The sequence below is a fragment of the Synchiropus splendidus genome, chromosome 1, assembly GCF_027744825.2.
Source record: "Synchiropus splendidus isolate RoL2022-P1 chromosome 1, RoL_Sspl_1.0, whole genome shotgun sequence".
In the NCBI taxonomy this organism is placed as follows: domain Eukaryota; kingdom Metazoa; phylum Chordata; class Actinopteri; order Syngnathiformes; family Callionymidae; genus Synchiropus; species Synchiropus splendidus.
This window is the reverse complement of record NC_071334.1, coordinates 17,033,690-17,061,527: the sequence shown is the minus strand read 5'-3', so window position 1 is coordinate 17,061,527 and position 27,838 is coordinate 17,033,690. Positions and strand designations below refer to the sequence as shown.

The following is a 27,838-nucleotide window of genomic DNA, read 5'->3' as shown; positions in this document are numbered from 1 at the left end:
TACTATGCTGGTGGCTAATGTACTTTTCAGAAGATGCAAACGCGACCAACCAAGCCTAAGTGTAAACACAAGGCTAAAATTGCCCTTTTTTTATTTCAGGGACATGTCACTCCAAACATTGAAATTCAGTTCATCTAATGTGAAAAAGCCAATGAAACATTGTTTCAGTGACTAGTTTCAGTGACACCCTGGCATGTTTAAGGTGCCCTGGTTTCATTTTATTGCTCTTCGCTTAGCATACCTGCTGCAAAGAAGATGGAATCAAGATGGATTCAGACAGACATCAAAGCACATATCCAGGATGAATCTACGAAAAAGCTCCCTGATGAGTGGTTCCCCACAAAACCTGAACTGTAGCAAGTCATTTCAGTCAGTGAGTCAGTTAGTGAAACTGTCCACTGTGAAACTGTTGCTGCGAAAGACCAGATCATAGGGACACAACTGCAACAGTGACGTCATGAAAAACAAATAATCCACTGATCTTTCCAAGCTGAGCCGTGATGAAAGGCAAATAAATGTCCCACTCCCTCATAGCTAAAATCACACTTCTTCTTTCAAGGCAATAGCAGCCACAGTTAAAAAGTTGCTCCATGAGGTCCATCGGTACCCAAACGTATCCAGGGCAGTGCGTCAACAATTCCATGATCCTGAATGATGACGAAATTTGTTCTTTCTAATATATGTTAATATGACGCATCATCTTGATAACACTGTGGGTAACTCTTAAATCAAGAACAAGCATAACAGGGGCCTTGTAAGTGTATGGTGCCATGGTAAGTGAACCCCAAAAAAAACATTGTTAGACGCCATCTTTTCCAGCAAATGACAGTTTTTAAGGACAAGTGCTTCATACATAAAATAGGTTTGGATTGTGTCCTATATTAGCGGTAATAGAACATGAATATCAGCGTTAGCAAAGTTTACCTAAGTTTAACTAATCATGACCAATGTTGAGTGACTAGTTGACTTTCAATTGTACGAGTATGTCTTGCATAAACCATCCCTTCATTATAATCCAGGTTGAGATGCAGAAAGAGGGGCCTACTTAGCTATTGACCATAACCTTGACAGAGACAGCAGTAATGCTACTTGTATCCAAGGTTTTTTTTTGGTCACTTGCAAAAGCACGCAGCCAGAAATGTAAGCTGGAACAAGAACTGACCATAACAGCGCCGGTCATCTACATAAACAGCATCTAAACAAACCACAACACGTGGCAAGTTGAAAGATCTGCGTGCACAGCATCAATTATAAGACCTTTCAGTAGAAACTTGAATTCCCTGTTATCATCACCAAGGAGCCAGTTGTCTGTAGATAAACTTCAGGCATGCATGCTAGCGAGATATTCATCATTGTCCTCCTTTTATGTTGATTACAGAAGTATTTCAGACGCATACCTTGCTCCAAAAGTTGGCCTAAAAATACCATAAATATGCATTTCCTTTTTTATTTATCTTATCATGCTATTGCATCCAGCTTCAGCTGTCAGGGCTAATTCACAGTCCATTTATTTCCAGCATTCCTGTCCTGCTCCTGGTACCACACCAACCATCTGAACTGAAAGTTAAGCCCGCAGACAAAAAAGGCAGTGTCCAGGTGATAAGTTATAAACCCAACAGAGCCAGAGTGGCAGTAAATTAAACTCTGAAGGCAGCATGACAAACATGTGTTAAGTGCAGTCCATGACTGCTGCGCCTGAAGGGATTACAGAGAAATACCTTCAAGTGCAAGTCTGACGAACTCATAGACAACACAACACTTGAAGTAGTTGAGCCTTAAAAGAGCAGCCAGCATTTATAAACTTACCATCAGATGAAAGGCGGCAGAGGTCCTCAGCTCGCGGCAGCATCAATGTGGCCCAGACCGAACTGACCAAACATTAACATCTAAACTGTCAATATCCAACAGACGCACGGCAGTCCAAGCAGGCTGTGGCTGGACCCGCACACTGTGGCCGCACCACCGTCTAATCAGTCAGCTTAAGGACTTAAAATGGTCAGAATTCCTGTCATTAGACTCACATGCCTGCCAAACCAGTGGTGATAAGGTGAACGTGGTCACACGACTCTTCAGATATTTACAACTCTGGCATGCACTTTGGACCCTTTTTTGTGTCAATAGAGAAACGACGGGCAAAAAAAAAGGAAGCAGGGACAAACAGGTGCTGGAATTGTGGCATGTCAAATTGACTAGCAAGGTCTTCTGTGGTTAATCATTCCAGCGTCAACAGAGACGTGAGGTTCTGGTGGTGTGATGTCAGAGCTGATTGGACTACACTGTGATTAAGTGTAATCCAGCTCATGGGCAGCGCATGCACTACCGTGGCTCATTTCCACCTTTTCACTGCTGCACAAAGGCTTTACAAGCCAGTAAGCACTTTTTCCAACACATCCCGCAGACTAGCTGGGTGTAAAAAAAAAAAAAAAAAAACACCAATGAAATGTCCGACAAAAGCATGATTCTAATTTATCTCATCAAACACTCACCATGTTTAAATGCACAGAGCAGGTCGAGTGAGTTGAACTGCTGCTTAAACACGTCAGGTGAATAGAATTATTGAGCAATGTCTCCACTGTTGCAATAGTTGTTGCTGGAAGTTCAGTTCACGTTCAAGTCTGAATAGGAATAAACAACTGCATTCCCTACCGTTTTAGATACATTGTTCATCATAACAGTTACATCTGTAAGTTGACTTGGAACTGCAGAAATGAAAGCTGGCATAGTTCTCCAGCTCTGATCTTAATCATGTTAGTAGGTTACATGAAGGTATTAAAGCTATTAAGTGGATTATCTAGATCTCAGTCCAACTATGAACGATTCAAATATCTCTCCCACTGTCTGACAAACATGCATTTTAAACGTCTGATCATGCTCCTATCTTATTGCTTTTGACCGTGCCACACTATGGCAGTTATACGGTTTTCTCAGCCACAATGTAAACATGGACACTCTGTTTATATCTAGTGCCCCTTATACATGTTTAAACTCCACCAAACTAACTGAATTATATCCTCACAAATGACTCTAATTTCTCTCACTGACTCACAAACAAACGTATTAAGGACTTAAAAAAATAAATCGCAATCTAGGTATGTTCTGTACCAAGAGGTGTTTTCACAAAAACAATGAGCAGTCTGTATCCCAGTACTATTTGACATCGGTGTTTACAGATCATTTATAAAACACACAGCACAACAAAGCAATAACGGTAGCTGTCAGACGTCACATTGTAACTTAAAGGGCAAAAGGAAATTTTGAAGTGTTTCAAACAATCTATACCTCAAAATGGAATGAAGTTTAACGTTTGTTTGGCTAAACGTGTGGATGCAAGCAGTGTTGAAGTGCAACTCAGCAAATAAAAGCTGCCAAGACCCCTTGTTATTGCATCCTTAAAGCAAGAATGTTACACTTATCTGTTACTGCAGACACTTCCATGGCAAAGGGCCGGTGTAAAATGAGGAGGTTTAAAGGATATTTAATGACACTTAATTAGAGTGTACAAGGCAGTTGAACGTCAGTGTCAATTACATGATGATTGTGCAAAAACAATTGATAGAGCAGACCCTTTCAGCATGGAATACCACCAAAGAATAGATGACAGTGGAGTCTGTTGTTACCTTTGTAATGAGCAGAGGTTCCCGATGCTCTAGTCCCCCTCTGAGTGTGAATCCCCATGGTGCTCCTCCCGTAAGAAATACATCCACCAGTTTGCAACTTTCCCCATCTCTGGCCCTCTGATCCACATCTACTGGTCTCTGAATCAGATGCCAAACGCTTTCGTCATTGTAGTGAGCCTCGTTGCCATACTGCTCCGCATCCATGGCCCTGACAAACAAAAAAGTATTATCAGCACCAAAAACGCTTTTAAGTGCGCCGCAATATACTCTTAAATACTACGCAGCTGATACTTGAAGTGCAAGAGTGTAACCCGAAAAGACTCATCACTTCAGACCCATGAATACAGAAAGTCACCATTTGCAAGTAACCTGAGAAGCCAGACAATATTTTAGCTACTGGAGAGGGTCGTAAATACTTTATGATGTAAAGATAGTATATTATTCCATGACACAATTCCAAACTTATTTCATTGTAGGGTGTTTCATGAATGCATTTTTCATTCATGCTGTCTCAACGGTGTTCAAATGAGTTCAACCATCCAATTCTAGCCAGGTTGTCCAAAACCAACAAGTGAAATGAAAAACTAATAACAGAATATGTTAACTTTGTTTTTATATCCCGGCCATGACATAATCAAAAACTGTTATGGGTTTAAAAATGTTTTTGAATAACAAGTGTAATGACTTCTCACATGAATGGAGCTGTATGTCACACAAGTACAACAATTTGTCATACCATATGAGTAAGAAACTTCAACAGCTCCCTTTTGATCCACTTCACTCTTCGCTAACATGATAATTTTTAATAATAATAATTAAAAAAAAACTATTTCACCAACTCCGACTTTCCACATCACAATACAGAAGCACACCCTTCGAGAACATCACTTTATTTGTGACGAACTTGACAGGAAAACAAAAATGCATTGCATTTTCATACTTCTCAATTATGGTGGAAGTTTTCAAACAAACATTTCCACACATATTCCACGCTTATACTGGTAGTTGGCAATGTAGCCTGTGGTTAATATCAATGCTTGAATGGCTTATTTTTTAACAAATAAGTTGTTGTGTGGCAAGTTTATTTTACAGACAGTCACCACTATAATAACTTTAAGTTTAAAAACATCAACCTGAACCAGTTGTGTATGATGGAAAATGACAGAAAGGAAGAGTAGTCGTTTTTATTTCAATTTCAAAGGTTAATCGAACTTCAATCTTGTAGACTACTGTATTATGAACACAACAAAAGTGATTTGAAACGATGTGCTCTTCAGTTGGATTAGTGCTCGTTGAGATGAAAACTGACGACATCCAATTGTGTCATTCCTAATCGCGAAAATAGACGTCAGGAAAAGTCTAAAACCTGTAAACAGATGAAACACCTGTTTACATCCTTCAGACAAGTTAATGCTCTTATGTGTGAGAGAATTAAAGACATTGTCAAGCCACACAATGGAAACCATCTTTGCTTCTGCAGACAAATAAGCCGTGAGCTCAGTCGACCTGTTCACTAAATAAATAAACCCCGGTATCGCGAACACTTTACGAACACTTCAATGAAAAAAAAAAAAACAAGGGTGGCCGCGATAACAAAAGGAACGTTGAAGTTTCTATTCCTACCTGGAAGTCCAAGTTGTGGTTAAACCGGTGATCGCGATCCTGTCGTCAGCCAGTTATCCGCCAGGTTTACCTCACGCATACTTCATTTTAATTCCAAATGCTTCACTTCGACATTGTTTCCTAAAAGTTCTGCAGAAGTTCCCGACAGTTTGACGTCCTGCTGCTTCTCTCCGTGATGTTCCTCATCACACAAACCGACGACTCTGACGCGCACAGGAGCGTTTAAATGAGCTATGCTAATGGCTAACCGCGCTAGCACCGTCCACGGACATCACGGCGTCCACTGGGGGCAAACGCGTCTCAAGAGCGTCACCTGCCGTTAACGGAAAGACAAATAAAAGTTCATTTCGGTATTTCACCAGTGGACGTATGTGGGTGAGGTCGCGTCATCGCATACCGGAACAAAAACACACACCTAAACGAAACGTTTAAGTTGTTTGGATTTGTTGTAGATCAACGATGATACAAACTTCGAATGGTGGGGGTGTTGCTATGGCAACCCACTAACTTAAGGGTGCCGGCGAGGACCATTTCTATCAGATCGCGGAAGTGGTGAAGTAACGGCGATACGTCATCAGCACACAAACTGCTCGGGATATAATAAGACTTGAAAACGGACGTTAAACCCGCTATCAGCGGGCGATTTACAGCATGTTTAAGAGCCTGGAATCGTGGTTTGGGACAAATGAGGAAGAAAGAGTCAAGGGGCAGAAGTGGGACGTAAACAATGCGAGTGTTGTTGAGGAAGGGCAGCAAACTCCTCAGAACAACATCCAACCTCAGCACAAAGCAAAAGGCCTCAGCAGTGAGTCTGTCGAATGGTTTTCTTTTTTTAAAGACAGTTTGCTATACAGTGGTTGATGGTGTGACATTTCCAATGAACTGTATTTTAGGTTACGTTTACGATCTTGCCTCTAGTGCCTCAAAGAAACTGTCCGAGACGGTTATTGAAACTGCACAGTCCCTGAAGAAAAGTGTTGAAGACGGGAAGATTAATGTGATGATCGATAAGGTCAGTTGCCACATGAAGTCGCCATCTATTTTAAAGCCGCGCTTAACCTTGATCTGATTTGCTCTCCAGACAATTTTGGGTGATTTTCAGAAAGAGCAAGAGAAGTTTGTTCAGGAGAAGAAAGCCAAATCCTGCAGTAAGTGCTTGTTGACACCTTAAAAGAAAGGAACTGAGGTTATGAATCTGGATTGTTTTTCTGCTGCTACAGATGTGCCCAGTGATTAAGTTTTTTAAATAAATAGAAGGAGCAGGGAATGAATCCAGTTGTGTTTTGTGACTGTTTCAGGTGCTGCTGTGCCTCCATGGGTGGGTTATAATGAAGAAGAGACCATTCAGCACCAGATATTATCCCTCTCTGCTGTAATAACTTGAATTCTTATGAAACATTTTCAGCAATGAAGGGCACTGTTGAAAAAAAAAAATCCTGCTCCACTGTTATATTCCGTCAGGACAAGCGCAACTTCCTAAGAGACCCTCCGGCGGGTGTGCAGTTTCAATTTGACTATGAGCAAATGTATCCAGTTGCCATGGTGATGTTAGAGGAAGATGAGCTCCTTCAGAAGATGAGATTCCATCTGGTCCCCAAAGAGTGAGCGCACAGTACTCTCGTAGTTATATTTGCACGCATGGTTCTGGAGTCATGTCTGGCTTTTGTTCTGCAGGGTGAAGGAGGAGGTGTTCTGGAAGAACTACTTCTACCGTATTTCATTGATAAAACAGTCGGCTCAGCTCACAGCTCTGGCTGCTCAACAGGCTAAGGAGAAGTCTAGTTGTGATGATGCTCAGCGAAAAGGTTTTTTTAAATGAAATTATTATTAGCATTTGTTCATTATTATTATTATTGACTTACTGGCAAAATGTGATTTATGGTGTGTCATGATGAGAAAGTTCTGACTCCTAAAATCTCACTTTTTCCCAGCAAAGTTTTAAATAGTTGCATCACAAGTGTACTGTATTGATTGCTGATTTGTGCTTTGACATTTATAAAAGGGCAAATATTAATTTTGCAGATGAAAAGAAAATAGTCATCAGCAAATCCAAACCAGACGAGGTAACCACTTTTTTTTTCTCCTTGTTTCGTCAAAGAAAATGTTTTTGGTGATTGAAAGTTTTCTCTCGCTGAAGCTGCCAGACGAGCTCTCCTCCAGCCCCACTGCGTTCGAGTTTGCCAGTGATGCATTCGACCCGAGCAACATCAATGAGGTCGACATACGCAAGGAGATGGAGCAGCTGGTTCTGGATGAGAAAGGACCTCCTGACGCAAAAGATGGTATGACTCCTCACGTCTGATGGGTGCAACACCGATGGAACAAGTGAGTTTGCCTTCCAGACATTGCTGACTGGGAGAAAGAGCTACAGGACGAACTGCAGGAATACGACGTGGTGGTTGACAGCAACGAGAACCACGATGACAACTGGGACAAGGAGATCGAGGAAATGCTGAAAGAGGACAGTTGAAGTCTGTCTATGTTTCGGTGTAAGTCTGCTCAGCGTGAAAATAACCAAAGACCACTTGAAAGATTTTCAGACTGAGTTTATTATAGAGCAGTATTCTTGGAAGTAAATGAACGTTTGTCAACATTTCATCAACAAAACTGTCATATTTTGACGCTCCAATGCTGTGAAAGATGTGACCTCAATTGTGAGATGAGCTTGTTCAACAACACATTCAGAAGACAGGCAAATTCCAAAAGAGACAATCTGTTGTGCTTAAACCTGCAGAATCGACTGTTACATACATCCCAATAAACATGAACTTTGTTATTGGAGTTTCTGTCATTGGTACAATTAAACCTGTAATAGAGGCACAGGCTTCTAATTTCTAATTTCTCTTAGGTGAGAAGGTCCATCGGTTTAACATTGGCTAAAATATCCAGTGTGACAAACAATGTTAAAGAAAGCTGTAGCTTTTCTGTATCGCGCTACACTGTGAAAGTCTTACTTTGTCACTCAATTTTGTTGGTGTGAACTTAAAAAAGAATATCTTTGACTCACTAGTTTGTGCAATAGAAACTACAGCATCTCTAACAAACAAAAATATTCTGTTCAACACAACAACAGCAGGAAAATAAATAAATATTTAAGATCGAAATTATGAGCACTTTTTGTTCAAATACATATCTGTGTTTTCATTGTAAATAACACAGGTCTATTTTGACAACAGTTTTTCCCTGCATTGATGTATCATCGGCAGTCTGTAACAACATTAACAATCCAGTGTAACAACGGTGTACTGTAGCTTCAAAGATAGAAATCTGTGAAAGGCTTTTGTTCAATAATGGATGTCTTTGGCTCCAGGAATGTACAATGTTTGAAGACAGCTATCAAAATATAGAACTAAAAACCACCGTCAACCTCGGTTCATTCTGAGTAAATACAATTATCTTCAGTACAGCAGAGGATTCATCGACAAGTTAATATCAAGCAAGAAATCTGAGGATGGAGGGGAAAAATATTTTTCTGAAGGAAATCTTCAGCCATCACGTACAGCATTATTTCTTCTTATCTTTCTTTTGCTCACATTGTTGGAAGGTTTGAAATACGACTTGTGTGTCAGTGTTTCATAAATGTATGCCTTTATGATAAAAAATATACAGAAGTCCGTTATGTAACAGTGTTTTATAAAATTGTGAAAAAAAAATTTTAATTCAGGAAGAACGCTGGCCACGTTTTAAATCAAACAAAGACCCACCACAAGGTCTCACTGCAACACTCACGCTGGGGTTTTTCTGCTGAATATGAACTCAAACAATTGCCTGGAAGTTGTGTGTAGCATGATATGAAGAGGGACTGACAGCGGAAGGTGTGTGTGGGACGTGGACAATGGCGACGTGGTCATATTTATGTCAGTCCGATTTCCTCCAGGACACTGCGTGGACACTCTGCATCCTGTGAACGGACCACAACTGTACTGAGACAAATGATGACAAGTGCACAACAGACCTTGACCATCATGCTGCCATTTTTACAAAGCAGATGTTACATGCAATTACATGGACGGTCAGCTGTAGTTGTGTGCTCAACAACTATGGCAGCAACAGTTATTAACATTGTAATGAAGCTCCAGTCGTACTTAGGAATCTGTGAGCTTATCATTGCTGACGGCAGAAAGTGTATAGTTTCTTTGAAGAAAGACCTGGGCAAAGTGCGGCCCGGGGGAAACATGTAGTTCTCAGTCCAAAAGCGCATTTACTTACTGATTATTTTAAGGCAATAATCAGAAGTAAATGTGTTTTTTTTTTACTCTGCATATGCATTTGTTTTCACTGTTAGATTAGATTACACTATATTAGATTAGATAAGCTTTTGTATCAATATTTAAATGGTATAAAATTGTTTTAGCAATATAAGCAATGCCAACTAGTAATTACTTAAAGAAAAAGAAATTATTATTTGAGATCAACTCTCGACTGTTCCCCACTCCAGCCAAAGAGGGTAAATACATACTAACTTGTACATGACACTTAAGAAAGAAAAGCAACCTTTCTACATCACCCAGTTCACAAAAAGAAAAAAAAAAACAATTCCATGCCAACTCATTTAACGGACTCTGTTGTATTTTAATACTCCGATTCAGAGTTTAATACATATACTAAACAATGAGAAAACATGTAGGACACTGCAAATTTCCTCTTAAATAAATGTAAATAAAGAGATAAAATTTGTCTAAAATAGATTAACTCAACGGTTATTTCAAATAAAGCCAAGTAATTTAATACATGTGAAGCAATTTATTTATCTACCATGAAGACCAATTCATATATTTTGATAAAAAAAAGAAAATGAACTTAAATAAGAATCATATCATATCGAGTACCAATCTGTTATAATTTATGGAGCTAATTATAACTATTACATGTTTTGAGTATCCTGCCAGTATTTTATGGGAAAAAGTATGTGTCTCACAAAACCTACTTGAGACAAAATCATTTCAGTAGAAAACTTCAAAAGCTCTCAAAAACTAAAATGAATTGGTTGACCACTGTCTTGCGACCTACCTTGGTCCAGGCTGTAATACATGACCTGGTTGCTTATGAAAGGTCAGAAGTGGGTCAAGGAAGAGCAAGTGGAGCAGTTGCAGCTTCAGTAGCTCCTGATGCTTAAAAAGTCCAGGTATAAGCTGGTAACTTGCTGCCCCATCAAAGTGTAACCCAGTGGTTAGTGTATACATTTTCATAAACATCTATTTAAAGAGAAGACAAAGTGATGGAAACTAAAGCACAAGACTCTTAAATTCTCTTTATTACCAGATGAAGACGCTCTCAGCATTCAGCAGTTGAATGCAAGAACAAAATGCCGTACACCACCAGTCCAACAGGGGGCAGACTTTTCATAAATACGTAGTAAGTCGAGTAAAAAAAACTATCTCAAGAGCACAGAGATTATTGGCATCAGCAGGGTTTCAGGTTCAGCCTTTAATGTTTAAAGGCCTTAACTGCATTCGAAATGAAGTAACAGTGACTACTGTACTTATTTTACCACTACATCCACACGATTATTAAATTATGAAGCCAATTTCAATTGTACTTCACTATGTTAATGGTACGTTCTGTGCGAGACAGTGCATCATAATCAAATCTGCAAACGGCAAACGTGATTTAAAAAAAACCGTTAAATATTTTTGCAAAATTTGAGCGCTAGATTACTTTTTTAAATTGACTCTGCCCCTGAAATCCAAACTGGACCAAAAGGTAATCGTAGATTATGACAGAGGTAATACCAGCTCCCATTTCTCCCTCACAGAAAACACCTTCCATCGTGGCCTTGACTGGGACTCCCTTTGATTTACTGGACCAGGGTTCATCTCCAGACAAATCCAGACATGCTGAAGACAAGTGATGCTGGTCGCACCGCTCAACATTAAAGTGCGGTAGATGTAGTTGAGCTTCAGCTCTCTGAGCATAGGCAACGATTTCAGCATATTTAGTTGCAAAAACATCTAGGTAAGTTAAGCAACGACAACCACCACGATCTCAGTTTAAACAAAACCACTTGAAGTCTTTTCATTGAACAGTAGGTTTTAGTTGAATGATCGAACTCCTTTCCATCATGAGCTTATCCATCAGACGCAATGTTCGAGAGACAGTGCGGGGGGAAAAACCTTTACAGCCATGATGCCTGGTTGCTACCTAAACTACTGTCAATGCAGATAAGCAGTGGTTCTGCTTCAGGTCTCCTGCTCCGAGAAAACAGTGCTTCCCTATTTGGAATGCAATCTAAACCTGAACTCTGTGAATTAGGATTCAGGATAAGTGTTTGACTGCAAACTAAAGAGCCAAAATCCTAATTTTCCTCCGAAAGGTGGGTTAAAAATCTTCACTGAAAACCATTAAAAACATAAACTAGTGCAATGAGTATGGTGCATGACAGTGTCAATAGCATCATTGTTCATAAACACAAATCTAATCTGGATCAGATGAAAGTACACTCTTGTGACACTATTGTACCATGACTCTCAGGTTTAAAAAAAAAAAGAAAAAAAACATCCCCAGCAGAAGACTGAGAGGGAAAGACAGGTGCCAGGCACTGAGGAGCTCAGCATGCATGATGGTGGAAAGCAGCAGCAGCAGCAGCAGCAGCAGCAGTGGCGGCAGCCAGTCAGTACACAGGCACAGTAAAGTACTCATGACGGGGCTGAGGGAGAGAAATACACACAGCTTAGAATGAACCACAAACACCAACAACATGCAGGAGTCGCTCTGGCAAGCAGGATACACACAGCAAAAAGTGGAGCTTTTAAAGTTAAGGTTTTGAGGTTCAAGAGTTTATACTGGGAGTCACCATTGCTTCACGAGGTCTCTGGCCAGCAAACTCACATTGTACTTTGTGTAACTGAGTGTAGACTTCCCTCTCAGTTCAAATTAGTTGACCTCATGAAGGGTAGTCGTCTGACCCCTGGACACACCGTCACAGCAGCAGCAGCAGCAGTAGTATGAATCACTAGTGTCTCATATTTTCCTGAAACCTTTTTATTGAGGAGTGTATATGTTTTCATTCACATAAATAGATAGTTTCTCCAAACAGCCTACTTAAGAAATGTAACTTCAATAACATTATTTTTAAAGTGTTTTAAATCATTGTTTTTTCATTTAAGTGACCAACATTTGTCGTTCACCTCTCTTTCTTCTTTCCTTTGTTCACGATGGCTGCATTTTCCATTAACTGTTTAGGTAACTGTCCAACCGTGCAGCAAAAGAGAGTAGCTGGTGGATGGAATCTTTTGGTGATTTTGGTAGATTTAATCCCATGGAAATTTAGAATGATTATACAACAACTGGAGAGCACATGCAAATTAACTGTTAATGCACACATGCACACATACACAAAACTGAGACTGACACAAAAAAGACTGACAACATTCGACACATCCACACACCCACTAAAAAAGGACTTGACACAGACACAAGTTCACACACAATGACTGGTTTTAAAAATAGGGAATGTTAAAATATGGGTCAGAAATTATAAGAACTGTTCTTCGCTCTGCTCCTTTTCAATCACTGCATGATGACTGTGTTGTAAGCGATATATGAAGTAAAAAGCCATTTGATACAATAGCAACAATTTATGACATGTTGTTTAACATGTATTCAATGCAATAGAAGTATTGAAATGGCTTGGATGCAGCTCACCTGCCTGACCATCAGAGCCGGACTAATGACGGCGAAGACCAGAAAATGTGTTTAAAATGTATATATGGAAACAAAAGAACAAAACTCTGATATTCTTTTTTATTACCAGTTGAAGGCGCTCTCCGCCTCGGCAGATGAATTGTAAGAACGAAATGTCGTACAGCGCCAGTCCAGCAGGTGGCAGGCTTTACCCAAATAGGTGGTAAGTCGAGCAAGTCGTAGAAAAAAAAAGAAAATGCAGCATCTGCTTTCTGTTGTCGCAGGAGTGAGCTCTCATGAAATGTCTGGTACTGAATTTGAGTACATTTATTCAACTTATCTATGAGAGTGGGCGTTTATTGTTGCAACTTTCACTGAGAAATGAGCAGTCCGTTTCTAGCATTAGCCAGTTTTTGCCACTCGATCAGAGATTGTTCTTATGTTATAATTTTTAATGATCGTGAAAGCACTAATTGTTCTTCGCGTCTGCCATTTTTTAAATAATAATAATAATAATAATTATTATTATTTTGTTACTTTACTTGCTTTGTCTGTTTGTTAAATAGCACCTTTTCTCTACATTTGTAAAGTGGAGACTGTTCATAAGTGTATGGTAGCAATAATGTCTACATTTAACCTTTAATTGTGTTGTTGTGTTGTTGTAAAAGTTGAGTCATGAATCATCATGTCAAGTTGAGTGTTTCTGGCGTCTAAAGAAAGGTTACAAAAGTGACTGAGACGGGTGACAAATATCTACAAGGTTGGTGACATAAACTAGTTTAGGGGACTCTAGATGTGCTTCACATCAACACACACACTGACATATTCACCTCAAATGGCCTGATTCTGAAAGAGTCCTGAGGACTCTGAGGCCATATTTGGGACCATCATACCTGTGTGGCAGATTTAGGACACAGAATAAGCATCGAGGAAAAGCTTAAATCTGACATCTCTGTGTTCTACCAGGGCCCTCTAGGGCCGTGGAATGAACAATGTGAGGGTGCTTTCTTCTTGTTAAAGTTTTCCCAGGAAGTCTACTGAGGCACAATTATTCTAGAAGAACTGCTTAGTGGCAGCAAAGAAATGACCAGCCCCTGAGAACAGTTTCATTAAAAAGGCTTATTAAAATAGCCCCAACAAAATCCCCTGCGGCATGAACTGCTGAGTCTTAAAGCAGGTGAGTCAGGCTCCCTCAGAGTCACAGCAAGGTTTCGTGCATTTTAGATGTCAACATCTTTCTTTGAAGTGGTTCGTACCAGCGAGCTTCTTTCAATTATCAAGTACAGAAGGGCTCCTTTCTGACCGAGAGCAGCCCCTGGAACATTTGGTATATTTTTTTACACATAATATTGTGAGTAAAAAATATTATTCAGTCTTACTTTCTTGGCATTGTTGCATATTTATTATCATATTTAAACAACAAATCTAAATGTTCCTTTGCACTGTATTTGACAATGTGCTGCCTTGGGTCACATGCTCATGCGCTGAGAATCCAAATGGGTTTAGATCGTGCCTCACGCTCTGTCACATGGCCACACTTAAGTCATGCAAGGTCAGGCTCACAGCATGCAAGACTTAAAAGCGCTTAAATGCTGACCAACTTGTAGTTACCAAGAGCTGCGGTGGGACTTGTTACAATAGCTCGCCATTTGATAAACCTCCCCAGTCTTCACTCTGGTTCTATGAGTGGAGAAGTGAGCTCAGAATAACCCTTTTTTATCTGAAGCGAGAATCTGGGATCGTAAAACAATACACATCCTTCAAAGGAGTTTAATGTTTCAGGACGTCTCTCTCTCTCTCTCTCACATAAACATAACATGAGTCCACCAGTTGACACATGGTTCAGTCATCTCAAAGGAAAATGGTGGCTGGATTAGACATGATTCAAGTCCTCAGATCAGGTTATTCGTCGCCTGTGATTCTACCTCTAGGTCTACAGCACTAGACTACAGGAAGGATTACTACATGGAAGTTTGTCCACAGTACCTGCAAACAGGCGCGTCTGAGAGTCTATATTCTGGGAATCACAATAGCAAGAATCATGCAAAGAGAAAAAGAAAAAGCATTTGGCTGTGAGGAGAAAAGGGACAGGAATACCACAAGAAACAGGTCAGCAAAGTGATTGATCCGAGGGAAGGATACAAAGGCTCAAGTACAGATTATAGTATTGGTCATCAGAATCAGATTTATTGCCATGGTCAGTGGGGATCCCACCATGCTTCAACATATAAGCGTGTTTGGGTGCATTCATAATGTGCGATCATGTGTGCTCGTGTCAATCTGGACACCCTAGCAACAAGCAAAAGTGAGAATCACTTACCTGCCTCTTTTTCAATTGCTACAAGCATCTTTAAGCAACATCTTAATTTTACTGTGATTATACACAAGGGAGATTAAAGACACTTCATTTCGATTGGGCCTGGGATTTGTGCTGCTTCACGGTGACATTCTTAAAATGTTGTTTTTGCAGCTTTCAGCTTCACTTTGTTCTTATTTATCCATGTTCCTCGTGATGCCGGATCAAAGGGGACTGGTGTGACATAAGAGGTGGACCATCTCCAGAAGAAGCTGCAGCACTTTATTTTGATTTAAAAGAAAACATTTCTGTTTATTTAGTTTCTAAGTCTAATCTCATGATAAGATGTTTATATAATGCTTTCTCTCGCAGCCTCATTGATAAGGGTGGAACTTGATAAAATAAGTTTTCAAATTCATGTTGGATCTGAACATGTCTCAAGCTGAAACATCAGGGTGGAAGTGCCCCAGTGATGAGCATAAAGTTATAGTTTTCCATCCATCAGCGCAATCTCATCTGCATCGTCATGGGTGTTTTGGTTATAACTTCACAATGTATAATGTGGGGCACCTTTCTCCCTGAGAAAGACAGTTCACACTGGATTGAATCTGTAGCTTTTGGATCAAATAATAATTTTGACTGTAATTCATTAATCTAAATGAGACTGTTAAAGGCCCAGCCCAACATATTATGAATTGTAATTTGTGTTAAGAGCTTGAAAAAGTGATCAGTTTACATACAATATGGAAACAAAATGCTTTTCCGAGGCACTGGCTGGACTGTCTCACCTCCTGCAGCAGGTCTGCCTGCTCTATGGCCTTCAGCACATTCTTCTTGGAGGTCTCCTGAGCTTCCCCGCCCAACAGGAACTCGTCCAAAATGAAGTAGGCCTTTTCAAAGTTGAAAATGATGTCCAACTCACAGACCTGTCGTTCAGATAGACAGAGTGAAGTCAGCAGAAGGTTCATCACATCGGGGTGGACAGACAAAAACGCACGCTGCCAAAGTATTTATCCAGCAGCTCCACGTATCTGTGGATGATCTCCAGGGTGATGAGCTCGTTGTCTTGCTCTTCGATGGCACAGCAGAAGTACAGGCTCGCATACCTGTTGGACACATCACGCACACTTCACTGAGGAACATGTCAACCATTTGCAGCCTTCACAGAGCAAATCCAGCGAGAGCTGTCGGAAATGCTACTTAAAGAACCAAAGAGTTCAGCTCTCAGCAGAATGCTCCCCGGAGCTTGTGTAAGTGCTGACTTGGCGTCTCTGTTATTAAAGATTGTTTACAATGGGCACCGCATTCACTCTTAGGCCAGAAGTTGGACGGCAAAGGCGGTATCAGTTAAGCCTCATTCTGCCCCGGGTTCTTTATCCCCGCTAATCCTCGAGGAACTTTTAAAGCATGTGATGACTGGCTAATAAAGGAGGTGGTCACTTGATCCCACCAGCAGGGAGAAGATGGCACAATGGAGCACAGTGTTGATTTTAAACAGATGCATAAATGGACGTCGCCACTCTGTACCAGAGCCCTTCGCTTCATGAGCGGTTTCCTCCAGCACTGTCTGCACCCGTGTTGGAGCCAGGCCCCAGACACTCCAGACTGGTTCAGTTGTCTACATGCAACAAGTTTGAACTGTATTTAACATGTTTCTGGGTAGGAATAATTGTTTACCAATGAATGAATTAAATCAATTTATAATTGTCTAAGTTAACCAGGTTGCACAGAAAAAAATGGGTAAGAAATGGGGAACTTAATAATGTGAGTAATGCCAATATATTGGCAGTTAAAGAGGCACAAACATGCAGTATAGAATGGTGTTTTTAAAAAATCTAAATATTCAACTGCTATTTCTTATCAGAATTAGTGGTTTCTCAACACCATATCACATTCAGTTCAAAACTACAGTTAGACTCAGTGAGCATTTGTTTTTAAAGTGTACTGAATCAAAAAATAAAACTCAAATCACTACTGACAAAGGATCCGTGGATAAATTATAAGCTAAAAATACATCTGCATGAGTGGTAGAGGAAACGGAAGTGCAACACATTGTCCTCACACACAGTCTTGCCTACCTTTTATACACCACCTTGAGATCTCTCCACTCCAGAAAGCTGCACATCTTGGGTTTGCGGGCCAGGATGGTCTGCACCAACTCCCTGGTGATTTTCTTTTTCTCCTTATCTGACAGAGGCACGTACCACTTCTGGAGCCTCAGCTTGCCCTGGCGACTGAACAGAAGCATGAACTGCATCTGCGAAGAGAATTTTATTAGACATGGAGAGGAGAGAGGATCAAGCTGAGGTTAACAGATTAAACATTCACAGACTGTTTGAGTCCCAGTTCACCTGAACACAGACCTCCTTTTTGAGACCTTTCTGCCGCAACTTGGCGGTTCTAAAACACGCACTAAAGAGTGACACAAAAGTATCAATCTAAGTCAGCTTATACATCACAGCGCAGTACTACATGCCATCACATATTCTGAAGTTTCAAATCGCATTTAACAAGTTGTATTTTAGGGCTGAAGTGTCGGCTGTCACTTTAACGCAGCCAAGAGGAAGTCACAGTACCGGACCGTTACTTCCAGACAGAGCGCTCGCCTAACCCATATCACTACATGAATTGGCGGAAAAAATGAAAACATGCTTAAATGTTTTCAACATTTTAGATGAAAAAACTTACCGCGAGGATCAACTCTGTACAAGCCGCCAGGAGAAATGGACTAGTGTAGTCTGCCCTGACAAACAGGCCGACAGATTAAAGCCTCTGATTGGCCAGTGAAGTTCAACGAAGTTACTCATTGGCGAATGTCCTGCGCGCGACCCCGCCTTTTTACTGCTGTAATTCATGATAGCGCACCGGTTTGGTAGATACATATGTCAATCAAATAGCAAACTTCAGCCACATTGCGTATGTCGTCTTGTTTCTCACGTCAATAAGGTTGAAACAAGTTTGTTATTTACTGTTGATCGTTGCATTACTCTGAACAGAAGTGGGTGGCTGTAACGCATATGTTTACATGTTTATTTCAAAGGCTTGACTCTGTGGGTGCTGTACTGATCTACATTAAACGTGTACTAAATTTTGATTTTTATTATTTTATTATTTCATTTCATTTATTTTGGTTTTAAGGACGTCCCAGGTTTGAAGCGACACTGGGTCTCTTCTGTGTGCGTATGCAGTCCCCATGTTTGTCTAAGTTTCCTTCCACAGTCTAAAAACAAACAAAGGTTAATAGGTGACTGTATGTGTGCTTCTCTGAAGTTATGTGTTTGCGTGTCTTTGTGTGTGTTCCTGCACTACTGTCAGAGTCGGGACATTCGCCCAGCCCTCGCTTCTTCTTCGACCTTCAATTTAATGATTAAAACTTCATAATAACTAGGTCATTATAATTGGGTTTAAGAGTCATGGTTTAGCCATTTGTTTTAGATGGTTAGGTGTCAGGTGAGAGGCTGGGGAAAGGGTGATGGCGATGGGCAGACCCCACAGAGATAGCAGTATCAGTGTTTGTGTGTGTGTCCATGCGTGTCCTGTGATGGACTGCAGGCCTTTCCAGGGTTTCCCCCGCATCTCATCTTTTGGTGTCAGACTTGGGAATTGTGAATATCACCACAACGCTTCCTTAAAATGCCAGTGCGGTATTGTGCCATTAGGTTTCATGATATTTTAGTGTGTCAAAATTTTGTTCAATAGTTACTGTTTAACTTGAAACCCAGTGTAAAATGGAGTTGTTAAACAAAGAAACCCTGATGCTCAGTACTGATATTGGATTTTAAATAATTCACCGACAGGATTTTAACAGAATCCCTCTCCTGATGTTACAATCATCAATACTTAGACTTTAATTTAATTTAATTTTTCATTTCTTATGAAAGAGGAAGAACCACCGTCAAAATTGAAAAGTTATTATTGTTTTTAGGATGGCTCATCCCAAGTGGACAGGAGTTATCAGTCTTAAGTAATAGCACATTTTGTCTTAAAAAAGAGGGCCGTGCCACAGATTTTGATTCATTGTGACCTGTCTCAATGAAATTCTTTCAAATGGTGGATAAGGAAATTCAAGTTTTAAAATCCAAACTTATCACCATATATGACATAATGCGGATTGTTAAAGTGCAGTTCCATATGAATGTACTCTGCTTTTGTTGCTGTCGCTTTCCTTGTAAGTCACTAGACACAGTTCAGTTTTAGTCAGGTGTGAGTATGGCGCCGTCTGTGAGCAGGAGCTGTGAGTTGAAACTGCCTTTGTGGACACATCAACTGCCTCTTTCAAACACCATGCCTCCCAGGGTTCTTTTGGGTCCTGGGTGTATTAGCGCAGGGGGTTAAGGGAGGTTTCCTGGTGCCAATAAAGAGTATTAGAGTAAACTCATCAGAGTCCATGGATTAAAATAATCCGATCCAGTGACTGTTGGTATCACTTCTGCTCAGGTGAAGATGAAGATGGAGCTGACTGCTCGCTCCGCTGTTCTGCTGCTCCTTCTGCTTTGTAAGTCGCTCTTGCTATTGTTGTATTCACACCTGCCATCATCTGCTGAGTCTCTCGCACCACTGTGACTTTGTTTTTTTAAATCTTACATAAAGTTCTATCTCTATTTTGATTCTCATTGTCCACTGTTTGCAGCCATAATAGCTGTCCACACCCAGGAGGTAAGTGTGAGAACTCGACAAACTGCAATCTCCTGTGATGAGCTTTTCCTTTAAATTCTGATCTTCTTCTGCGACCTCAAGGAAGAAGAGGTGGTTCAGCAGGAGGACGAGCTGCAGGAGGAGGAACTGCAGGAGGAAGAGCTGCAGGAAGAAGAGCTGCAGGTCGACGAGCAGCAGATCAGCGAATCCTGGACGAGAAAAGTTAAAACCTGCACTTGTGACTGTGAATCTGCAACTTCTACGCCTCTGGTTACAACTGCCATCCCCACTACGCCACCACCCCCACCACCAACACCAGCCCAGACTCAGGGGTTCTCACTCACCTGCATGCCAGGTGAGGACGCTGACTCATGAGACCTTCGTTTTTCTACAAAGACTCAAAACAAGTGATCACAAGGAGGAGGAGCAGCCTGTAAACACAAGAATTCATTTCTCTTTGTGGCACATCAGCTGCCAAATAACTAAAGAAGTTTAAAATCTCTCTTGAAAAACTCTAAAAAGAACACACTGTGCATTCCACTTCATATCATTTTTGCTCAATCTTACTCAAAGTTTGGCGGGAAAAACATCGTGGAACAATCTTTATCTTGTTTTTACATGTATATTGTCTGCATTTTTAAACCCTCTCAGGTCTAACACTCACAGGTAGTTGGCAGAATTTGCCCAGCTGTAAATAGCCATGGTTAAAAGGCGACCCAAACTAGGGTTCAAACACGAAGACACCTTTAATCGCATCATGGGCGCTGGAATGTGAGGATGGGATTAGGGTGCTCGGAATAGGTGGGGTTAGATGTGACACCTTGTTTGCCATGCACGCCCATCATTTGTCATCTTTTCCTCCAGAGTGTCCATACCACAGACCTCTCGGGTTTGAGGCGGGATCCGTGACCTCTGACCAGATCATCTGCTCCAATCAAGACCAGTATTCTGGCTGGTACACGTCATGGATGCCCAACAAGGCCCGACTCAACAACCAAGGCTTCGGGTAAGACGGGATCAAAGGCGTCGACGCGAATGTTCTGCAGCTGAAAAGACGATGCTCACTTGTGACCCTCACCCAACTGAAGGATGGTGAGACGTTTACCGAGCCAGAGTGGAGGCGTAATCTCTCCATCTGGTCCCAGGTCTGCCACATGACCTGCTGAAAAGCTCCTTAAGCCCAATCATTAAAGGACAGACAAGCAAATTGAACCTGTTTTGATGAGTTTCACTAATAACCCGAAGAGACGATTAGAATGATTCAGAAGGGAGACACTTGAACTGGTGCCGAGATAATAAAAAACAGTCGTGGGTGATACACATACTTCCACCTTCATCAGATGTGCCTGGCTCTCAAAGTTCAACGACATGTCCCAGTGGATCCAGGTGGACCTGAAGGAGGTGTCCGTGGTGTCCGGCATCTTGACGCAAGGACGCTGTGATTCAGATGAGTGGATCACGAAGTACAGCATCCAGTACCGCACAGTGGAGAACCTCAACTGGGTCTATTACAAAGACCAGACCGGCAACAACAGGGTGAGCGCTCACACTTGCACCTGTTAGTGTCAGTGCCACGCTGTCGCGAACAGCAGTTGACTCAAGTTAACTCAAGTCTGAAGACGCATAAAAAAGGAAGAAATATTGAAAATTTAAAATGCTAGTTCAAGTTGCTATATTAAAGACCTACACTTCAGATATTTATTACTTCAGTGGCTTTTATAGAAACTTGACATGAAGAGATCAAATCACGCATTAACACATATACTATGGGGAGTCTAAGTCACGCCCATCTACTTTCACTTCATGGAACTCAAGTTAACAAATACTATGAATTGGAGTCAATGGAGAGACAAAAGTTATTTTCTGATCTGGCTTGTCTTTGTATATGAAAGATACATTCTAATGCTGTGAGAGCGCTGCTTTTTGACCGGCAGCAAAAGCTGCTCTCGGTTTTGTGTGATATGTAGTGACGAACTACTGTGCTAGCCGCAGTTCATAGTAGCAGGACAAAGGTCCAAAGAGTCACAGCAACAATGTCAGCTCATGTTTGCTAGCCTCTACCTTTGATAGTTTAGTGCCTTTAGTATCTGCCTTCGCACTGGAGCAGTCGGATTCTGCTGTGATGTCATTTGATTTGCTGTCCAAATAATGACATATTTCCACGAGCAAATAAATCATAAGTTAAACAACAAATGAAGTGGAAAACCACAGCATTATTGATCATTAAACTTAAGGTACAACATACAGTATGTGCGATCCAGGGCATGAGGGAATGTGGACCAGAAAATAACTTTGATCTCTCCATAGACTTCAACTCATTTTTTTCCAATGTCAGGTCCCATGGGCCGAACAGAGTAAAAATTATCTCAAGGGTCTTTCCAGACAAAGTGTTTTGTTGTTTTAATGAGGAAAATAAGGGTTGCTCCCATACGAGCTTATGGTAGAAAAGAAAAATGAAAAAAATATAAATTCAACTTCTTCTGTCTTAAATCGACTTAACTGTGATCCACTACTCTTCCTGGCTGGTTGGAACAGTAACATCTATGTATTAAATCACCTACAGTTCACTGGGAAACATCCTGTAGTACATAGTGTCCAATTTTATGTGCAGGAATACATGCAAGCATATTAATCTAACTAGCTTTTTTTTGTTCAAAGCTTGGCTATGAAGCAATTCAAAAGTGAACTTTCCGTACTGGTGTCTCCCAGGTCTTCTATGGGAATGCAGACCGAACCTCTACGGTTCAGAACCTGCTGCGCCCGCCTATCGTGGCCCGCTACATCCGCCTGCTGCCTCTTGGATGGCACACACGCATCGCCTTGAGGTTGGAGCTGCTGATGTGCATGAGCAAGTGCACCTGAAACTGGCCAAAATACCAACCCTAATCCCGAACTCAAACAGTTGAAATGTCCGATACGTGTAGGCCAACTCGGGCAGAGCTACTTTTACATACACCAGCGTATCTGAATAGGACAAAGTAGGAACAAACAGGTCGTGATTGAGCTGAAATAACTGCTTGCTTTTATTGAAGAGTTACTGTCACATATGTAAACATGAATAGTCTAAAAACCGTTGAGCATCCACTCAGCGGAGGGGTTTCGTTCTCAGTTGGAAAAAGCAGATTGACATGAGCTATGCTACTAAAACACGTTTGGAGGGAAACACATTTGTATTAATATAATACACAGTGTTCTAGAAGGAGATGGACATGAGTATCGCGTGTGGTGCACACTGTTTTTAAACCCTATGACTGACCCACCGAGGAATTCTTCAGCACTGATGGTGGTCAAATCAGCTAAGTATTGCAGAGCAACTTGACTCTTTAAAGTGCAGCAACGTCTATGTCTCATAACTGTATCAGGCAGCAGAACCTTGGAAGTGATTTTGTCACATTTGTCCCTCTAAATTTCTTAGTGGCCCAAAATTGTGAAATAAACACTATAACAGAAAGTGTTTGTTTTTTTTGTAACTGTGTCTATAATAATGAAGGAAGGTGTGATTTGAACTCATTCAAACATCCATTTACAAAAATTTTAGTGTTTTGACGTCACAAAAAATAACTTTATCGAAATAGAAAAACAGACAGGAAATCCCTGCCACAAAACACTTGGGGTGATTATATATATATATATATATATATATATATATATATATATATATATATATATATATATATCATAAAAGGCAACTTATTTAAAGAGCTTCAGGCATAAATGACTTAAATCGAAGATGTGCAAAAGGATGACCTCAATCATACAGCCCAACTACAAATAGGGTTCATTGGCAACTGCGTTAAAAAATTTCAAAGCACTTATATTAAGATGGATTCATCTTGGGGTTGTTGAGGTGACAACAAGATTGTGTGAAGACAGAAGTCGCTACTTGAGTGGCGAGGAGGTCAAACACGAGATGACATTGAATGCCCTTTTCTTCATAGCATGTTTCTATTTTTGGCAAAATAAATGTCTTAAATGTCAGCCTCATCTGGAAATGAGGCTGGTTTAAAAGAAAATCATACTTAATTTTCATTTACTGAGAAGTTGATTTGATCTATTTTACCTTTTTATTTTGTCTCTTAATTTATGAAACACTGTCACCTTCTTTTAGCACTTCACAATACACCTATAACTCCACACCCTTTTGTGTGAGCTAACTTACCCATGGTGAGCGATTGTCTTACTCGAGTGCACAATTTGAAAAACGTTAAAGTGCAGTGTTTTCATTTCACCTAAAGAGGGAGATGGAGGTACTGGATCCGTTATGGGAAGTAAGCCTCTAAAATGGCTGGAAAAAGACATCAAAGGAACTGCCTGTGATTTCCAGTGCCAGTCAGATGCAGTATACAGGTGAGACTGAATGGTGGAGGACTGGTTTGTTCAGACAAAGGCAGAGCAGTTACATCTCTACCTCTGTTTAATCCGGTGACGTTACAGTATTTGATTTAAATGCCGTCATTGATTTTAAGAAAATGTCCTAGTAAATATCTCTATATATCTATCGCTTCGATATTAAAACAATAATACACTGAGAATGTACACTGAACCTATTGAATTATATACATATATAGGACTTAGAATATTTACTTCATCATAAAAATTATAATCAGAATTACAGAAGTTGTTTTAATATAAATTCTATCAAACATGGAACATTTAAAAAGACATTTGAAGGCTTTAGGCCCGTTTGCAAGCAGTGTTGATCAGGAGGTATGGCACCTGTATGTGTGTATGGCTGTTTGTGTGCGCGTGTGTAACAGATGTTGTACACAAAGAAGGTGTGGAAGCGACAGAAGGGAAGCAGAGAGGTTAGCGGACCTGAGATCTGCAGACTGAAGATCACAGAGCAGTCTCTTTTAGGTCGTTCAGATTTGGCATACGGGACCTGGAGCGTCCAAAACCGTGGCCGTTCTGTCCTCCTTTGATGTTCATCTGCTCGGGGTAAGGGTTGCCTTCAGGACGGCCCAGGGCAGTCGAGTGCCAGCCAGACTCCAGCTGGCTGGGCAGCGGGTAGGCCGCCTGTCTGCTCTTCAACTGCGGTGTGCTGACTCCAGAGTGACCGCGGCTCTCTGGGAAGCCGCCCTGAGCAGAGCCTGAGGGGAGGGGCTGGTAGCGCATGTCGGAGGGTGCGGTCTGGTTAGACGACGACGACGACAGGTGGAGGAGCTTCCGCAGCGACTTCAGGGGCTGACTCTGGGAGATTAGGGAGTCACATGAGCAAGCATTACTGCAGACACTATGACATACGGAGGACATCATTTGATAATGACCGCTACTGAAAAGTGACCCAGAGTCCCATGATGGTCTACTGTTTTACTTATAAACGGTCACCTCTATTCTTCAGCCCAAAGCTGTCCTCAAAACTAGTGTTGGCCTACTTTGACGATTCTCTCTTACCGGTGAGTGTGAATCTGCCAGTTTCTCCGGTGGCCAGTCCTTGTCCCTGTCTCGCTCCTGGTCTCGGTCTCTGCTCTTGTCTCGTGTCCTGTGTCGGCTGCTTTGGTGACCGGATCGAGATGGCTTCTGGATGATCGTATCCACACCTTCAGCTGGGACCTGAGGTGTTGTACACAATTGATAGTGTCACACAATTCAACATTTCAGTAACACAAGTCTCCCCTAACCGTGACCTTGCGGAGACCTGCTAGTTCTACTGACCCTACACACCTGTACCGTGAGACAACAATGCTAAATGCTTATTAAAGCTTGCCCAGTAGGTCTGATGTACAGGACCACTGCAAGTGCTCTTCATGTTTTGTTCAATATGAGAAACTCAAATTAATTGAAGGCCTTTCATTTGCAATTATCTCCGACAATACTCTAGATTTTAAAGCAACAACGACCATTCAGGACCTTCAATTAAAAGAATAAGCAACTTCAATTTCAGGTATATGGAGAAGTCTTCATCTCATTTGAAGCAAAGGGAATCCATGTAATTCATTCCCTGAGAAGTGCATGCTACTTTCCTCAGTTGTGGTCTCACAGAATCCTTCAGGCCAGATTGTGTTTGTGCTCATCTGAACGCTAAACCTCTTCTTGGAATGTGAGCAAACATCCAAATAAAAATAGAAGAGAAAATGGAGGAAGGGCTCCAACACCTGCTTCATGCTAAATTATTGCTGCGACATCACTGGCTACATTTCTGTAAGCAAAAGCGTAGCAGCTTCCTGACAGATGTGTTCTCCACTGTTGGAACGATCATGACTCTCTTTCAATCCTTGCGGTGTATTATTAGCTGGACAATCCCTGAAGGGCCTTATGGCGTGTGTGTGCATGCATTTAAAAAAAATCTTTTCTCACATACTCAGGAAGAAGCTTTGCATGATGATTTTTTTTTAATGTTTATAGCTACCAAGTCAGATTTGGGGTTTAAGTGCACAAGTTTCTCGCACAATAAGGTCTATTTTACATTGAACAAATAGCAACACTGATCCAATTTTGACTATTTGAAGATATGGATCACCAAAGTATTTAGCAGCTTAAACAGATCTTTGTGAGATGGACTTGTGACATCTCAGTGAGACGTTACATTTCAAGCCTTGAGCTTGCAAACTGCCTACTGAGAGGATGATATGAGGTGTGCTGTGTTTCTGTCAGGATGTTCTCGTCCTCCCTCAGTTATGAGGTTGGTCATCATTCTTTTTACGAGGCGAAATCATCTCATCTTGTGGCAGCAGCTCCAATGAAGGTGGATTCACAGATTCGTTCACAGATATTGAAGTGCAGATGCAGGATGAGGAGGAACATGAGCAGTGCATCAATCCCTTTGAGGGTTCCATGAACAAGCTCAATATTGATGACATAATGAAAATCTTCAGAAGGAATTTGGTAGTACGAACAGTCTTGTGTAGGCATTGTGTTTTTTTAAAACTGAACTACTCTGAAATGGATGCACAAGGTTCTTTCAGGCTTCAGTATATGTTCAGGTGATGTTAAACCTTGCTAACACTGTAGATAACTCTCCAAACAGGTCTCTAAAGGAGACACCAGGCATCAGCCCATGCAATAATTTCGATAAGCAGTGAAACAGTTCAGGCCAACATCCATCTCCTTAAGATGAACAGAAAAGTTCTTGCTGAGACTGTTCTTCTGAGTGTGAGGTAAAGAACAACATGAGTTGCAAGACAAGGCCTTGTTCACCAACATGCGGTCCAGTCTCATTATCATAATTCCGTTGCTGGCGCATCACTTGACATTAATTTGGTCTGAGACGGCAGAGTAACTGACAACTGTGCTCCACAGTATGGCACAGCTTTCTCTGAAGATTAGCACGCATGACATTAGCTGCAACAGCTTGTCTGTAAGATTGGACAAGCAACAAAGAATGCTGGTTTCACCTGACCCCCACCTCTAGGTTTCCCTTCTGGTTACTTCGTATTTGGACGTAAACATTATGTGAATGTAAACTAGAAATGGACACAAGAGTTATAACCGTAACAAATGACATCCATGCACATTCAAAACACAATCAGACGCAGAGGTGATCTAGGGTTAGTGGACACACATGTAAGAGTGAGGAGGATGTAAAGCAGCGTGTACCCTGCCAGAGGACACCACAGGTCGGACTCTCACACAGAGGGTATTTTTGATATTCTTGGGGTTATACAAAGGGAAGAGACATGACTGGATGACAGAGGACCGTCCGTCAGCGGCTTCCATCTGAAATATAGAGGCACATGACTGATGGCAGCACAAGGAAACATGACACTTCTGAGACGACTTCATCTGACAGTTAATGTGCCAGTGAGGACATGAGTTGATGTGACAGTGGGGCAGACAGGTAGACATCACAGCGACAGTTGCCACTCACCATCTGAGCTTTCTTCTTCTTCTTCTTTATTGCTCGAAAAAAACCCTGTTTTTCTTTTTCCTTAGACGGTTCTGTGGTGTTCAAGACCACGGTGTCCGGGCCAGTCCTGGTGGAAGAACAAAAAGGAAGCTGTCACATGACATGAACTGGATGGTAGACCTTGACTGTAAAAGACAGGAAGCCTTCACATAAAGACGGTGGAGAAGTGATGTTGATAAAGGGGAAAGGATGAAGATT

The 27,838-nt window shown here is 41.2% G+C and overlaps 5 protein-coding genes across 20 annotated transcripts in view; 2 read left to right on the top strand and 3 right to left on the bottom strand.

Moving 5' to 3' along the window:
• shroom2a (shroom family member 2a) overlaps positions 1-5,688 on the bottom strand; it is a 28,161-nt gene extending 22,473 nt beyond the window's left edge. For 3 of the 5 annotated variants that reach the window (XM_053886293.1, XM_053886299.1, XM_053886308.1), the window contains exons 1-2: positions 5,241-5,688; positions 3,618-3,825 (exon numbers count right to left, since the gene is read on the bottom strand). In XM_053886293.1, the coding sequence (XP_053742268.1) occupies positions 3,618-3,821 (204 nt within the window). In that variant the 5' untranslated portion in view covers positions 3,822-3,825; positions 5,241-5,688. Of the gene's footprint in view, positions 1-1,806; positions 2,150-3,617; positions 3,826-5,240 lie in introns of those variants that run through there. The other 2 variants (XM_053886314.1, XM_053886323.1) reach the window with 2 other exon arrangements.
• Positions 5,689-5,762: 74 nt separating this feature from the next.
• Positions 5,763-8,772, top strand: LOC128771181 (synapse-associated protein 1-like). 2 transcript variants are annotated; one of them, XM_053886402.1, is made up of 9 exons: positions 5,763-6,045; positions 6,134-6,252; positions 6,322-6,388; positions 6,539-6,612; positions 6,702-6,841; positions 6,915-7,045; positions 7,263-7,303; positions 7,378-7,522; positions 7,583-8,769. In XM_053886402.1, the coding sequence occupies exons 1-9, from the start codon at positions 5,892-5,894 to the stop codon at positions 7,708-7,710; spliced, it is 999 nt and encodes a 332-aa protein (XP_053742377.1). In that variant the 5' UTR covers positions 5,763-5,891; the 3' UTR covers positions 7,711-8,769. The 2 variants fall into 2 exon arrangements, with proteins under 2 accessions (XP_053742377.1, XP_053742388.1); XM_053886413.1 differs by having other exon boundaries at positions 5,909-6,045; positions 6,159-6,252; positions 7,583-8,772.
• LOC128771208 (AP-1 complex subunit sigma-2) lies at positions 7,760-17,932 on the bottom strand. 6 transcript variants are annotated; one of them, XM_053886486.1, is made up of 8 exons: positions 17,848-17,921; positions 17,523-17,571; positions 17,238-17,416; positions 16,157-16,265; positions 15,948-16,085; positions 14,850-14,880; positions 13,694-13,756; positions 9,148-11,886 (listed from the first exon to the last, which is right to left on the bottom strand). In XM_053886486.1, the coding sequence occupies exons 3-7, from the start codon at positions 17,414-17,416 to the stop codon at positions 13,695-13,697; spliced, it is 519 nt and encodes a 172-aa protein (XP_053742461.1). In that variant the 5' UTR covers positions 17,523-17,571; positions 17,848-17,921; the 3' UTR covers positions 9,148-11,886; position 13,694. The 6 variants fall into 6 exon arrangements, with proteins under 6 accessions (XP_053742471.1, XP_053742461.1, XP_053742452.1 ...); XM_053886477.1 differs by having other exon boundaries at positions 17,511-17,571; positions 17,848-17,917; XM_053886467.1 differs by lacking the exon at positions 17,523-17,571 and having other exon boundaries at positions 17,848-17,932.
• Positions 17,933-19,533: 1,601 nt separating this feature from the next.
• On the top strand, positions 19,534-23,239 carry LOC128771193 (retinoschisin-like). Its single transcript, XM_053886437.1, has 6 exons — positions 19,534-19,654; positions 19,790-19,815; positions 19,897-20,149; positions 20,659-20,800; positions 21,135-21,330; positions 22,504-23,239. Exons 1-6 carry the CDS (start codon positions 19,603-19,605, stop codon positions 22,654-22,656), a joined length of 822 nt encoding a protein of 273 aa, XP_053742412.1. The 5' UTR covers positions 19,534-19,602; the 3' UTR covers positions 22,657-23,239.
• The window catches only part of LOC128771157 (cyclin-dependent kinase-like 5), a 29,107-nt gene continuing 23,816 nt past the window's right edge, over positions 22,548-27,838 (bottom strand). Inside the window, exons 16-19 of one of the 6 annotated variants that reach the window (XM_053886385.1) lie at positions 27,602-27,707; positions 27,331-27,450; positions 25,189-25,347; positions 22,548-24,984 (exon numbers count right to left, since the gene is read on the bottom strand). In XM_053886385.1, the coding sequence (XP_053742360.1) occupies positions 24,631-24,984; positions 25,189-25,347; positions 27,331-27,450; positions 27,602-27,707 (739 nt within the window). In that variant the 3' untranslated portion in view covers positions 22,548-24,630. The remainder of the gene's footprint in view (positions 24,985-25,188; positions 25,348-27,330; positions 27,451-27,601; positions 27,708-27,838) is intronic. The other 5 variants (XM_053886360.1, XM_053886367.1, XM_053886351.1 and 2 more) reach the window with 5 other exon arrangements.